This window comes from Pieris napi, chromosome 3 (assembly GCF_905475465.1).
Source record: "Pieris napi chromosome 3, ilPieNapi1.2, whole genome shotgun sequence".
Lineage (NCBI taxonomy): Eukaryota > Metazoa > Arthropoda > Insecta > Lepidoptera > Pieridae > Pieris > Pieris napi.
The window spans coordinates 4,436,493-4,450,687 of record NC_062236.1 but is presented as its reverse complement, the minus strand read 5'-3'; the positions used below and the strand labels follow the sequence as shown (position 1 = coordinate 4,450,687).

The window sequence follows — 14,195 nt, the reverse complement described above, 5'->3', positions numbered from 1 at the left end:
TAAAATTTAAATGACAAACAAAAACTAGCGTCTTTTCCACAGACTAACAACTGATTCAATGAAATATCAGTTAACACAATATAATTGATAATTAATAATATAAAGAATTAATCTGAAATATAATAAGTTCTTTACATATGTATCACGAAAAGTAGTGAAATCAAAGAATAAGTATCACTATACATCTATAACAAAGCATCTATTAAAAAACGTTTAATCTTAATATAAAGTGCAACAATTTGAACCGTGTAGTAAGACCATAAATAGTCGTTGAGTAGTAAATAAAATTTCATAAGCGTGTTAGATAATCTTGTCTCAGTCCAATATTTGGTCTTGACCTAGCTACCAGTTACTGCATAAATCAGACACATCTTTCCGTGCCGCAATCTCGGAATTCGATTTCGTTATTAGGGTAACCCAACACATGATATTTTAAAGAAATATTTACTAAGCATAACATAACTTACACAATGCCGATCGTGCATGTGGTATTTAATAATTACGGCCTGTGATTTTTAATTGCCAAGTTAATTAACCTTCTCTGTAAAATATACCAGCTAACAGAACCTTTAAAGATAATAACGAAATCATAACTGGAGCACATTAAGCTCACAAAATTTTTCATATTGCAGACTAGATAACAATATATTAACGCCATTTAAACCTTTCTTTATCTTGTCTGAGGATTACTTTACGAGAAGATGTATAAAGCCTGAGTTTGTTACGAAAATATACTGTCATGTTAAGCAATTACAATCATAGCATGTGTAGTAATAAAATAGTTACGTTTTTTATTTAGTTAGAATATTACTTATGAATAAATAAAAAAATACATAAATACTTAATATTAGATACTGACTTTAAAGTATTAGTAGAAACAAAAAAGAAACAAATGACTGTGTTTGATAGCTCGCAACAGACATTCAATTATGAACGAATTTCAAGTTAGGAATTGAGCAAATAAACGTGTATTTTTAAATAAAGTATAGAAAAACTTGTCGGAGAATTAGAAGGCTGCGATAACGGAACCGGTTTTTTACATCAGAAAGTCTAATTTTTTATCACATATTCGGATCAAGTTCAAGTCACTTATAGTGACAGTACTACTGTAATTTAAAACCTTGACGTTGGACTTATAAGGTTGATTGTAATAAAAATTTCATTGATAATTATTTTTATTTAATAAATTGTACTGTTAACTAACTTTATTATCAAATTTTAAAAACAAAACTATCAAAACCGATTCAATGATAAAAGTCACCTTAATATTTGACCTACTGAACGATCAGATAAATATATGAAGTTTAGCGTAACAATATATTTATAAACAGAGTTAAGAGTAAAAAAACGCAACTGCAACCCTGAGCTCGTCTGATCAACCCTCGGCAAAACTTAGCGACTCGAAGGACTATTTATTTTTGTTAGACTTAGTTGTAAAAACAAATACAGTTTCCATAGAAGGTATAATTTACTTTAACGCCAAGTTCGTACGTAAAAGGCCGGCAACGCACCTACTAAAAATGGGTGTCTATGGGCTGCGACGACTGCCCTTTTTGGTCGTACCGCAAGCTCGTTTGCCCCCCTATTATATAAAAAAATACGTTATTTTGGCCCTATTCAGTGTATTATAGTGGTAAATCTATAATACACTAAATAGTTAAAGCTTTGTGGGACAGAGGGCGTCCAAAATCAGCTTCCAGCAATCTGAGCTTCGCATTTACATTTGTATTTCAATAAATGTAATGTAATACATAACCTCTCTAATAACAGGAATTTACGGATTTTTAAAATATATTTTGTTTTTTTTATGTGCCCTTGAAATCTATGCCCTATGATTCGAACTCCAGTCACCGATGAACATAATAACAAGAACTTTGAACAAGTTGTACATTCGTAACTCAATATCGTAAGTCGGATTGCAAAATGTACGCGAAACTGCTGTATCACTTTACAGGTATTATGTTATAATTTCCTGTGTTTTTGCGTATTAAGCTTATACTAAGTAATAGGAGTATCTATGCCTTTTTTATTTAATGATTACATTACCCTAATTTTAATAAAAAGTAGGACAATATACACTTTTATTTTAATGTGTTTTAATTTTCCCTTAATTCAGAAGTCTTGGGTCAATTGCTAAAGTAATATTTGCGTCGTGTGTATTTGACGCGAGTATCATTGAAAAATTTTATGTTATAAGTTTACGTAAAGCTACAAATTGGCCAAACAGCTTTATTAAATATTTGTAAAGGAAATTATACCTATTACGTGAAATAGATACTAGGTCATAAGCCAACATAAAGTTCACGGCTACCATTGTTATGCGTCGAATTAAAGTGCGTGAACTTATTTGCATGAAGGATGTGTTTCTAAGTGTTATTAATGACTTAAATGTATATGTTTATGTCACCTTAACTATACTGCCAAGACTCATTCAATGTATTGATGTCTTTAAGAAGATTGTCATGTGTTAACTAACGGGACCTAAAAATATGTATAACAATGTTACTCAAGTGTCTTTAGGACAACTTTTAATAAAACGCGTTTTACTTGACTTCATGTAAATTTAAATTATTTTTTTTCTTAAATAATTAATATGAATTGTATAAGTCAATAAATTATCGATTTTAATTACTATTGCATTTCTTTTTAATTAATATAAAAGCTCGCATTTTATATAACCTTACCTCTTTATTCATAAAAACAAAATCAGACGAATTGCACTCATTTAACTAAAGTACTTTTTCGCCAATTCCTGTCAAGTTGTGATGAAAAAAGGCTGTCTTTCAATTGAAATAATGCAATTGGACTAATTTATTTTTTATAAAAAAGGGACGTTTATGTGCTCTGTTGCAATTTTATGATTTGCCGCGCATTTTTATTCTTGCTCACAAATGATATTTGACAAGATGTCAACAGGCAAAAGATATTATCAATATTAATATTATTAACCTTCCAATTTACATTTAAATTACTATTCTGCAATATTTGTTTTTCACGCGAGATTGTGGAATTTTCTTAAGAAAAAATATACGTAATATTAGGTAGTGCGATCTACAGATTGTAGCGTGGCCGGAAAGCGAATATTAACAAAAATATATTGCCCAATTTGAATTTATTTATTTAACATTAATTGAGTAAACAATAAAAAATAATATAGTAAAATGTGACTTCATTGATCCAAAAATAATAATTACTTAAAAAAACTAAAATAATATAATTCAACTATCCACATGATAACTGTTTTATTAATAATGAAACACTAAAAACAAAAGTTGATAGCCTTCTTCACAAAGAATTTTCCGTCTCACGTGTAAATTAAAAATGGGGAATCACTACCATGTCATATTACCGCGTTCACTGTACCCATTTAGGGCTTGTGATGGGTTCAAGGCCGCAGAACCGGTAGCCTGCCGCATCGAGAGTGCCTTTCCAATATAGAACTCGGCCATCGAGAAATTCTTTGAAATTACGCGCGATTTTGTAATGCCAATTAATGGAATATTTACACACCTTATAGAGAACCAGGAAGACTTGAATAAAGTCATAAGCGAACCTTTATACGAAAGAGGGTAATACAATAATTTACAGGTTTGCTAATGGGTTTTCGATAAACTTTACGCGATATTTAGGTTAAATTATGACTGCAAATAAAATGTTTAGGAGTTAGTTTATATTTACAACAAAGCAATGAAGTTTTCAGATACGGAAATGACTCACTTCATGAATTTGAGTAACCTTTACATTCCTTTGTTTTCATTTTAGTTACATTTTATATAGTTATATTTTTATTATATTAACCTAATATGAAATGTAACGAAATACATGTTTTTTTTACACGTGCGATTTAATTTAGAGCGTCCAGTCTAGATTTTGGAGTTGCCAACTAAAAATAGCTAGAAAATAAAATAAAATCTATAGAACCATACAATGGGTATGCCATGTGTTGTAAGTTATTATTTTCTTTTAATAAATTAATATGCCATTAGCAGCAATTTAAGTTTAATGCAATAAATAATATTATAAGTAATAATGTCAAGGTAAGTTATAAACTATGAAACAAATAAAGTTATTATAAAATTAGATCCAGTTTAAGAAATAATTATATAAATTACGTATTTAAATTATATATTACATTCTCTAACCTTGAAAAAATAAACGTAACAACTGTAGAACTAACAAATAATTTAATATAAATTGTGTGTCTATTGGCACAAATATAATTTTAGATAAAATTAATGTAATACCAATAAACTGTAGTAAAAAAAGTGAAAAAGGAAAATTTTCCCATTGCTATTAACACCTACTCGAAAATTTCACAAAGCTAAAGCCCGCGATATTTTAAGCGTCATTAATTAAGTATTAATTTTGATACATCTAAATCGTTTAAGAATCGCACTGTCCGTATAGATAAAAAATCCAACGCGAGAACGTTTGTCCCGCCTGACGGCTTATCGTATACGAAGGACTCACGCCGACCAAAGCAAACCCAGCCTTTAGAGGGGCAATGGCGAAAGTTCTTCCAAATATTCAACTATAAAAACTCAAGACACAAACCGAATGGTATCCAGTCCGATTCCCGGCTTCAACCACCGTGCAAGAGGCATTATGAAAACAACGGTGAGTTGTTTAAGTGCAAGTGAAGTGAAGTGATGACTTCAAAAAAGCGTTAGATTTCGCGAAGTGTTGTGTCTAGTGATTAATGTGTCACTTTTTTGAAGTCGCCGCTTCGAATATTAATTAGTGTTTTGGTTAAAATATTTTATTTTTAAATTCATTTTTTTTCAATATGGGTTGCAAAAATATTTCTATATGTCAAGAAATTAAAGCAATATATAGTATCAGTATAGTTAGTTTATCGGTTTTCAAAATGCAAATTAAATTTAAAAAAAAACTTAAAACAATTTTTTAAAATTCATAAATATATAAATTTTCCTTATTACTCAATTTTTTCTCACACTAAAGTAACGATTTTATAACGACTTAAACCCGTAGCAATGGGCTTATTTGTAAAAAAAATCTTTATTTGAATTATTAAAAATAAATGCAAAGAACTAAAGCAATTATATCGTTCGAATATTGCATCATAATAAATATGTATTATCAATCAATACTGGTTTTAAACCAGGAAGAAAGTAGGTTCTCTAGTGTTAAATTACATCTGAGCTAGAATCCAGTTAATTACATAAGAGGAAATTCATAATGCGTAATAGTTTTGATTCATGCATTACTTTGAGGTTGACTGCTTCGATAGAAGATTTATCCATACAATTAAAACACGGTTATTTATTGAATTTTAATAATATTTCTTTGGTTTAAATCTTTCATCGTAAATTTGAAACTGATTTTTAACATCAACAAACTTTATAATATAAATGTATGGCCTAGTAATAATCTTGTAGTCCTTCACTTATAAAAACGTTGTGAATGTTTTACAATTTGTCGGTTTTGCTATAATTTAAACGCTTAATATTACAGTCATATCATATAATATACGTTTCACTAAAAAGTCCCGTATGTAGAAGTCACTTAGTGACTTGTTTACTTATGCTACGACTCGTCTTAATATTTTTAATTCTATTGCCATACAATAACACGCAAAGTAGTGTATAGTACATACATATTAAATTCTTGTAATATGTAACAAGAACTAGGTTTGCAGTAGACATTGCAAAATAGCCATAAAGAACCAACACTATCCCACGAGCAACCCGATGGCCTCGTTCGATGTACTCACTGATTAGCGACTCACAATAACTATTCAAACTACCCATTATATCAAATTTGCGTTTTCTCAAATATCTAAGAAATATCAGTATGTTCTAAATAATTTGTAAAAAATGCATGTGAAAGAAAACATATCACGTCTTGATATAAGAAAACTTCACAAGTGACCAAGCCTTAAAGACGTTCTAGGAAAATTCGAAAGCGTTTTTATAAAAGTCTGTATTTAAATTGCATGTCTCATCGTTGTAATAAAAACCGTCACGCCTGATAAGTAATTTTTATTGGCTTAAATTTTTACATCTTTCTTTATATGGAAATGTTGGATATGTCATTTGCGTATAATGGCGTATAATAAAAAATTATTTCTTAAAAAGTACATTTCAGAAAAAGACTGCAATAATAATTGAATTATGTGAACGAAATGGAATGAGTCGGTAAACTTTGTTATGGAATAGTGTTTATGCAATTTAATAAAATTACATATTAAAATTATGTCATGATATTTGTGTATGAATAACATAAAGAAGCATTACGAAAAACCCACGAGTTAAATTATAAAATTCAATTCATTTTAATATCAACAGAACAGTGTTTTTCTATTTAATTTTTTGTGGAATTTTTATGTTAATATAATAACTGGATGATTGATAGGACGAGTATTGCGCACGCTTGCTATTTACGGAGACTGCAATAGTCAATGTGTTACTTACAAAGTCTTAGCGTAACCGTTATGCACACGTAGTGCGTAATTATGCACATTACATACTTTATATAGGACAATGCAATTCTTGCTTAATAATTAATTACTATTAATAGCAACTTTTTTGTAATACGACATAGTTCTTTTTTATAATTTCACTCGTTAAATATATTACGCTGAGTACCTCTGATACTTCATCGTGGAACTTATCTAATTTATTATATTACTTATTAATTTTAGGAGCTTGCATATATTGTATTATTAACGTTTATTTTTTTTTACAGATTTATACAGCTCTCTTGCTGGTAGCAGCAGTTGCTGCCAGCGAGAAGTCGACGGAGCAGAAGGCTGAACCTTTAGAAAAGAAATTAGACAAACGTGGTCTCCTTAACTTGGGTTACGGTTACGGTATAAGCGGGTTGGATGTCGGTTATATCGGCAGCGGTCACGGATTCGGTGGTGCCTACAACCTCATCGACCAGGGAGGTCTATCTCACGGATACGGAAACATCGACCTCGGTGGTCACACTGACACCACCAGGACAGTTACCCTAGTCAAGGGAGTACCATATCCCGTACACGTCGACCGCCCTGTCCCATACCCCGTAGAAAAGCACGTGCCCTACCCAGTTAAGGTGCCAGTGCCCCAGCCTTACGAAGTCGTCAAACACGTCCCCGTTCACGTTAAGGAGTACGTTAAAGTGCCAGTGCATGTACCAGCTCCTTACCCAGTAGAGAAGAAAGTACCTTACCCAGTTCACGTTCCAGTCGACAGGCCCTACCCCGTCAAAGTTTTAGTGCCCCAGCCCTACCCAGTTGAAAAGCACGTGCCTTACCCCGTTAAGGTTCCAGTGCCCCAACCCTACCCCGTGGAGAAACACGTGCCATACCCCGTCGAAGTTAAAGTACACGTTCCTCAACCTTACCCAGTAATCAAACATGTTGGCGTACCTGTCAAGGTCCCAGTCGACAGGCCCTACCCTGTTCACGTACCTGCCCCATACCCAGTAGAGAAACCAGTTCCAGTCGCCTACCCCGTTGACAAACCAGTACCTTACCCCGTTCACGTACCAGTCGACAGGCCCTACCCAGTTCATGTAGACAAGCCTTACCCAGTACCAGTCAAGGTTCCAGTACCAGAGCCCTACCCCGTGTACAAGCACGTCCCAGTTGAGGTTGAAAAGCACGTGCCCTACCCCGTGAAGGTCCCCGTTGACAGGCCCTACCCCGTCCATGTTGACAGACCAGTGCCCGTTGAGGTTGAGAAGCCATACCCAGTCCCAGTAAAGGTCCCCGTCTACGTTGGACACGACAGCGGTCATAGCAGCGGTTATGGAGGCGGTTACGGAGGCGGTTACGGAGGAAGCTACGGTGGAGGTTACGGCGGTAGCTACGGTGGAAACTACGGTGGACACAGTCTAGGAGGCTCATACTATGAACACTAGAATATTTTTATTTAGTTTTTAAACAATTCATAATCTCACCAGAGCTATTTATATCTCGCCAAATTTCGGCCGGGACACCAGCAAACTATCCTCTTGTATATTTATACTGTCATTCTCTGAGATGTCATGTAAAATAAGTGTACTACGTGATTGCATAGGAGTACGCGTACGTTGTGATGTAAAAGTTACCATTTCTAGGTTAAGTTGACTGTAAAATACGAAATAAATAAAAAAATATAAAATACTAAATGGTTTTATTTTCCTATAGGAAGTGTTTGGAAGGTCAAATGAAGTTAATATTGTAACCTTCGGGGTTCATGAATGGAAAATTACAATATAAGTGACATAACAATCGATACAAGGGTATAAGTGAACAGTTATTATGTTCCTAATTTAAAATCAATCGAAAGTAGGTAAACAGAAATGACTAGTCACCGTATTTGCTTTAAGTGTCGAGTCACTACAAATATTATGGTTTACGTAAGATGTCGGTTAAGGTCAAGCTGTAGCTTAATGTGGGCCTTATGAAGTAACCGATGAGCTTAGCAGTTCATCAAATGTTTATTTATATGTATTGCAAAATACGAATTATTTTTTATACGTAATGTCTATAATTTATCTTCGAAGTTATTAGAATTGTAAATTATCTTATGATTAAAAACATTAATAGAAAACATAGATAACATTAAACCCGTAATTTTAGCTTCAAGTTTTTTTATATTTAATTATATAAGAATAGGATTGAGTAATTTAAAATATCCAGTATTATGTTGCGAAAATGGACAGAATGCGTGTTGGTAATGAAGGCACACAGACTTTGCGAACAAAGCAGTATTGTTTCATTGTTGGTAAGGACTCTCACAGAGATTTTATGAACTTAAGTTATTTTGTGAGAAATATCATTCTATTTTCAATAATTATGTACGTTTAAATCTTAAAATTATGTAAATGCCTTATAATTATATGTTACAATGCTAAAACAAGATTTTACGATCGTAAAATAATAAGTCTTAAGTTAGTTAAAGTAAATAAAAAAAAAAAATTTTTGATTGCATAAAGAAATTCGTTTTGTATTACATTACTGGTAAAGTTATTACGTAGCTGTCGATTAAGTACTATGATATATAATCGTTCTAGAAAAACCTAAAAGGCATATTTAATAAAATGGCGTTATTTCATAACAAAGCAAGTAGGTATGATGCAATATTTTCCGTGTGAAGGTTATAAAATTAATATTAACGAGTTCCTTTACAGTAATTTTATGAAACTAAAATTAATCGCTAACAAAACATTATTGGTTTATACTTGAAATTCCACACTTGGTGGTTCCTATAGATTGTAGATCCTAATTTGTTAAAAGTGTTTAACCATCATAATCGAAATTCGAATGAGGACATATTTATCAAAAAAAAGAAAACGCTATGAATTTAATACATTTAAACTCTCTTCTTTATAGAGAGTGTATTTGTATATTTTCTATAGTAAAATCTGCGACTTTTAATGTTTTATGTTATTTTCAAAAGCGCTACGCGTTGTCTTCCATATAATAGACATCAACGCACTGAATCGATTAATCATACCCTAGTTGAAAAATAACACAAACAAATTTGAACTGATATATTCTAAGATACAATTATTTGTCTCTTTCATATTTTCGATAATTAAATTTATATGTCTTTTAATTCAATTATTATTTACACGCGAATGGTCCATAAGGTAGGTAAGGGTAAGGAGTTTTAAATATACTCTACTTACTCCCATTAACACCCTTTCGTTGTAAATAGAACATTGTATATTAATGCAACTACTCGTAATTATAGAATTTTAACAAAGAATTGTCTTTTAAATTATCTTTAAAAAAACAACAGCCCGTAGTAATTAAGATTTGTTTTTTTTTTTGAGAATTAATAATAAGCGAAACTGGTTGTCGTTTGAACACAGCATAATATAAGTGACTGATTTTTCCTCAAAAATATATATCATTTTAATTTTTGACTAAGTTAACATGAATATATTGTTGTTATTGAAAATACAAAAAGAATGTAGAAGAACGCTTTTTACTTGCATTATATATTTATGAAAAACTAAGCATATATATTATATGTTCCACGCCATCTATAGAAACATGAGTATCATTGTTATGTGTGGCTTGTTATCACGTAATATAAGTTGTTATTAGTGCCTATTAGTTTTCGTTACGAAGTGTAGAGGGCCTTTATTTGAATTCAACAATAGAAAGGAAACATTTAGTTGTAATGGCCATACTCAAAGTCATCGATTATACCTTATGGTAGATAAATCATCATTTAAATGTATAGAACGGTCTTGCCTCGAAATGTCTGATTATTTAAGTGCAGATTAAGAAAAACAGGGCAGTAAAATACCTTTTCCAGCTTCCGATTGGACCCATACTATTTATTTGATCAAATTATTACCCATAGGATTATTATATTAATTCATAATGCAATATTATTTATCAATTAATAAACCGATAAATATTTAATATTATTTAATAAACTTTATAGTGAAATAAATTTGGTGGGAAAACCTACTGTACATATCGGTTAATAGCCGTCACATGTAACTGCAAAAAAATATTGTTTCTGATATATTGTCACATAGACAAGTAAAATAAAAAAAAATATATTTAAATAAATTCAATTAACTGATATGTTTATAATGCAAAGTTTGCATAACGATTTAAATAAAAATAAATCATTAAAGACTCAATGCAATAAACCTTTCACAATGTCATCATACGTTGAGAACATGATGAATTATATTGTAATCAATATTGCGATAATCATTGCATTTCGCACTTGAGAAGCATTTAGATTAAATATATCACTTACACTTACACTTGTGAGCTTTAGCGTTACTGATAGGGCGAGACCTAAGCCGAATTTTGAGAGCAATTTTCAGTAATCACCACCAATCAAAATATTTATATGTACCGTTATGACTGTCAGTTTCAGAAAATGTTTTACAAGATGAAATTTAATAACTACTTGACAGTTTATCAATTTCGACATTTGCATTAATAATAACACCTCTATTTGTAAACGTTCAAATGGTTTAAATCTTCTCCCCAGTTGTCTGAAAGAAAATAGAAGCTACAAAATATTATTTTATTAGGTTATTTAGATTAATTATAATTTATTAAATCAATTCCATTCCAATTGTCAACCATAAATTCAGATATGTTGATTACGATACGATATAGAAAAATACATATTTATAAAATATGCAAATTTCATTAATGAAAAATATGCAATATGTCCTTGATGTATTAAAATATCTTACTTCATCACTGAAGTCTCTTTAGACAGAGTTAATTAGATAATTAACGAATACTTTCAAAACTTTACGCTGTATCGCATAAAATATCTACAAATTATTTGTTAAATCTGGTCTTGAACTTGGATTTTTGTGTCTATTTTTTATATTTCTGTTCAAACAAGGAAGTGCCTTCATAAGCCAATATTGATTTTAAGATAATTATTATAATAGTCTGACACATGCGTAATTGTCTTTGTTAAACTGGTTTGCTCACGATTTTTTCAGTCACCATTTGTATACCAGCTGGGATTCGAACGCATGACCTGCTTAAGGGACGCATGTCTAGCCACTGGGTTGCACTACAATTTAAAAAAAAATCAGTTGCGCTACAACCTCTTTTTAGGTCTAGGCCTCAGATTTCTGAATCTGTTTCATGATCATTTTTCAATCTAATAGACAAGTAGGTGATCAGCCTCCTGTGCCTGACACAAGCCGTCGACTTTTTGGATCTAAGACATGTCGGTTTCCACACGGTGTTTTCCTTCACCGTTCGAGCGAATGGTAAATGCGCACATAGAAAGAAATTCCATTGGTGCACAGCCGGGAATCGAACCTGTCGTAGGTTGATAATCAGGGTTGAGTCACACGCTGAAGCAACTCGGCCAACACCTCTCACCATAATTATAATATAACTTTTATATTGAGGAATTTGCGATTCCTTCTAAGAAAAACCTGTTTGTCCACAAATGTCAAATCGCTGTCGCGATATAAAACTGCCCTGCGATTCTGTAACTCACTTTTCGAACTCACACAGCGGTTTTCGCATCGGCGGTCGCTCTCAAATCAGTCGTGAAGCAGTCATTTGGCATTCTGATAAACAATAAACTACAAGCTCCCACCTTTTCAGAATCAAATCATAAAATGACTGCTTCACGACTGATTTGAGAGCGACCGCCGATGCGAAAACCGCTGTGTGAGTTCGAAAAGTGAGTTACAGAGTCGCAGGGCTGTATGGGAATATCTTACATTTATCGAGGACACTTCCATAACAATTCGAGTGGTGACCGCAAGTCACGTATGCGGAAACAATGTTTTTTATCCAGCTCTTGGATATTTAAAGATCGTTACAACCTGTATAATCTGGACAGGTTTCTATAGTATTCCATTGATAAAATTCTCTGGATAGCATTTGAAAGTAATTATAAGTTTCTACACCATAGCTGAAGTTGCGGTACGCCACACATGGCTTGTCCTTCTATAAAGAGGTCAGCACAGGTGAATGACCCTTGAGGTACATTAAATTACATTGCTTGACCTTAAGGACATCGTTAAGTTTTTCATTCAATCATTTCCGTCAATGAATTGTTAATGTTAACTTTTTGTTTTATCGTGATTAACGGTAATGTTATTTACTTTATGTCTAAACACGAATTGCAAAAGTCGATTACAAATTGCATGTTTCACTGTCAAAAGTAAAAACCTAACACAATTTTTTTTAATTCTTATTAATAAAAAAAATATCATCTCCAAGTAGGATATGGATAAAATTAAATCTATTGTATACAATAGTATCAAATCAACTTAGCGATCAAATATAACATATCAATCTTACTTTTCTTAACATAAGATTTGCTAGACAGTATTTAACGGAATTTATACGTCAATTAATTTGTATTCACATGAAGCGTCGAAACGTCCATTTGTTGTAATCTTTAGCTGTTACCGAAATAAACACCTCGTAACATGTGGAACGCATTCGCTAAATTACGTATTTCTCGCGTATTGCTACCAAATAATGTTGTAATTTTTAATGTGGCCAAATCACCGATTAGGATCGTTCTAATATTAATGTCTACATACAATAATAATTCAATGCCGCTACAATATGGATCTTGGCCTTAGATTGCATCTGCTTCTTTCATTATTTTATTTTATAGTAGGTGATCCACCTTCTTCCACACGTTTTCGACTCAGATCTATGATTAATTATGTACTTCTCTATCTCAAACGACATTACATTTTTGCTGAATTTTTGGAATTATACTAAGCACTATCTCGACTCTGATTTTTATAAGCACAACTGAATTTAAACTAATTTGGTAATTGTGGGTGTTGAACGCATGACTTTTAAGGTGAAACACGCTGTAGCCATTAGGCCTGCTCATAAATTAATTACCTTCAATTATCTGGTTCAGTAGCAACGTGTAATACATGTTGTCAGTCAAAAGTATCGAAAACAATATAAAATCCTTTCACCATATCACGGAACGGGGCCGACAAATCTTTATTTTTTTGCTTTTGGATGGGCTGTCAGCCTTTTGGTTACAAACAACATTTTAAAACCAAAATAGAACACAAGTACTCTGGGTTATCCGCCGGTACGCTGGTAGCACACACAGAGGCAGTTATGAGTATAATAAAATTCTGCGATTTATAATGTTGAGTTTATGATTTTATTACTTTGTCACTGCGTACAAAGACGGTTTTCAAACAAATAGTAATTTTAAATTTAATTAATACGCTATAGTGCTATTTGTTTATTTCATTGACTAAAAGCCATATTTTTATTTTTCTTACATATAATAGAGCGGACCAACAGTAAAGTTAAGGCCAGATACATTTACGAATGATATAAGTAAGTGTTGCATAAACTACCGTGAGTATTTTTATGTATCAAGGCCGCACAGTGTTTACACGAGAAAGGAGGTAATTCGTCATTTACTATGTGGAACATATTTTGTTACATTATGTATTAAGAAACTTAAATAATTATGCTTAAATTAAACCAATAACATTGTACCACAATATTAATACACGTTTCATTGTTATTGCCGCTATAGCATTTTAGAATGTTAAAGATTACTATTCCAGAGTTTTTTTTATTGAAATGTGTGCAAATGAATGGAAAGTAGGAAACCCGGCTGAGTTTCTTGGCTTATTATTTTCAGACCAGGACACGTCCTTGAACATATTTATATGTTTATGTGACGGTTATAAACGATCATATTAATTAATTCGTTTGCGTTCAAAGCTTTCAGAAGTTTTCA

General features: G+C 32.0%; 2 protein-coding genes across 2 annotated transcripts in view; one reads left to right on the top strand and one right to left on the bottom strand.

The window, feature by feature from the left end:
• Positions 1-14,195, bottom strand: part of LOC125063168 (angiotensin-converting enzyme) — an 82,093-nt gene that overhangs the window by 23,574 nt on the left and 44,324 nt on the right. The gene's annotated exons all lie outside the window — the stretch shown is intronic.
• On the top strand, positions 4,468-8,113 carry LOC125063170 (proline-rich protein 4-like). The gene is made up of 2 exons (XM_047669439.1): positions 4,468-4,617; positions 6,709-8,113. Exons 1-2 carry the CDS (start codon positions 4,558-4,560, stop codon positions 7,867-7,869), a joined length of 1,221 nt encoding a protein of 406 aa, XP_047525395.1. The 5' UTR covers positions 4,468-4,557; the 3' UTR covers positions 7,870-8,113.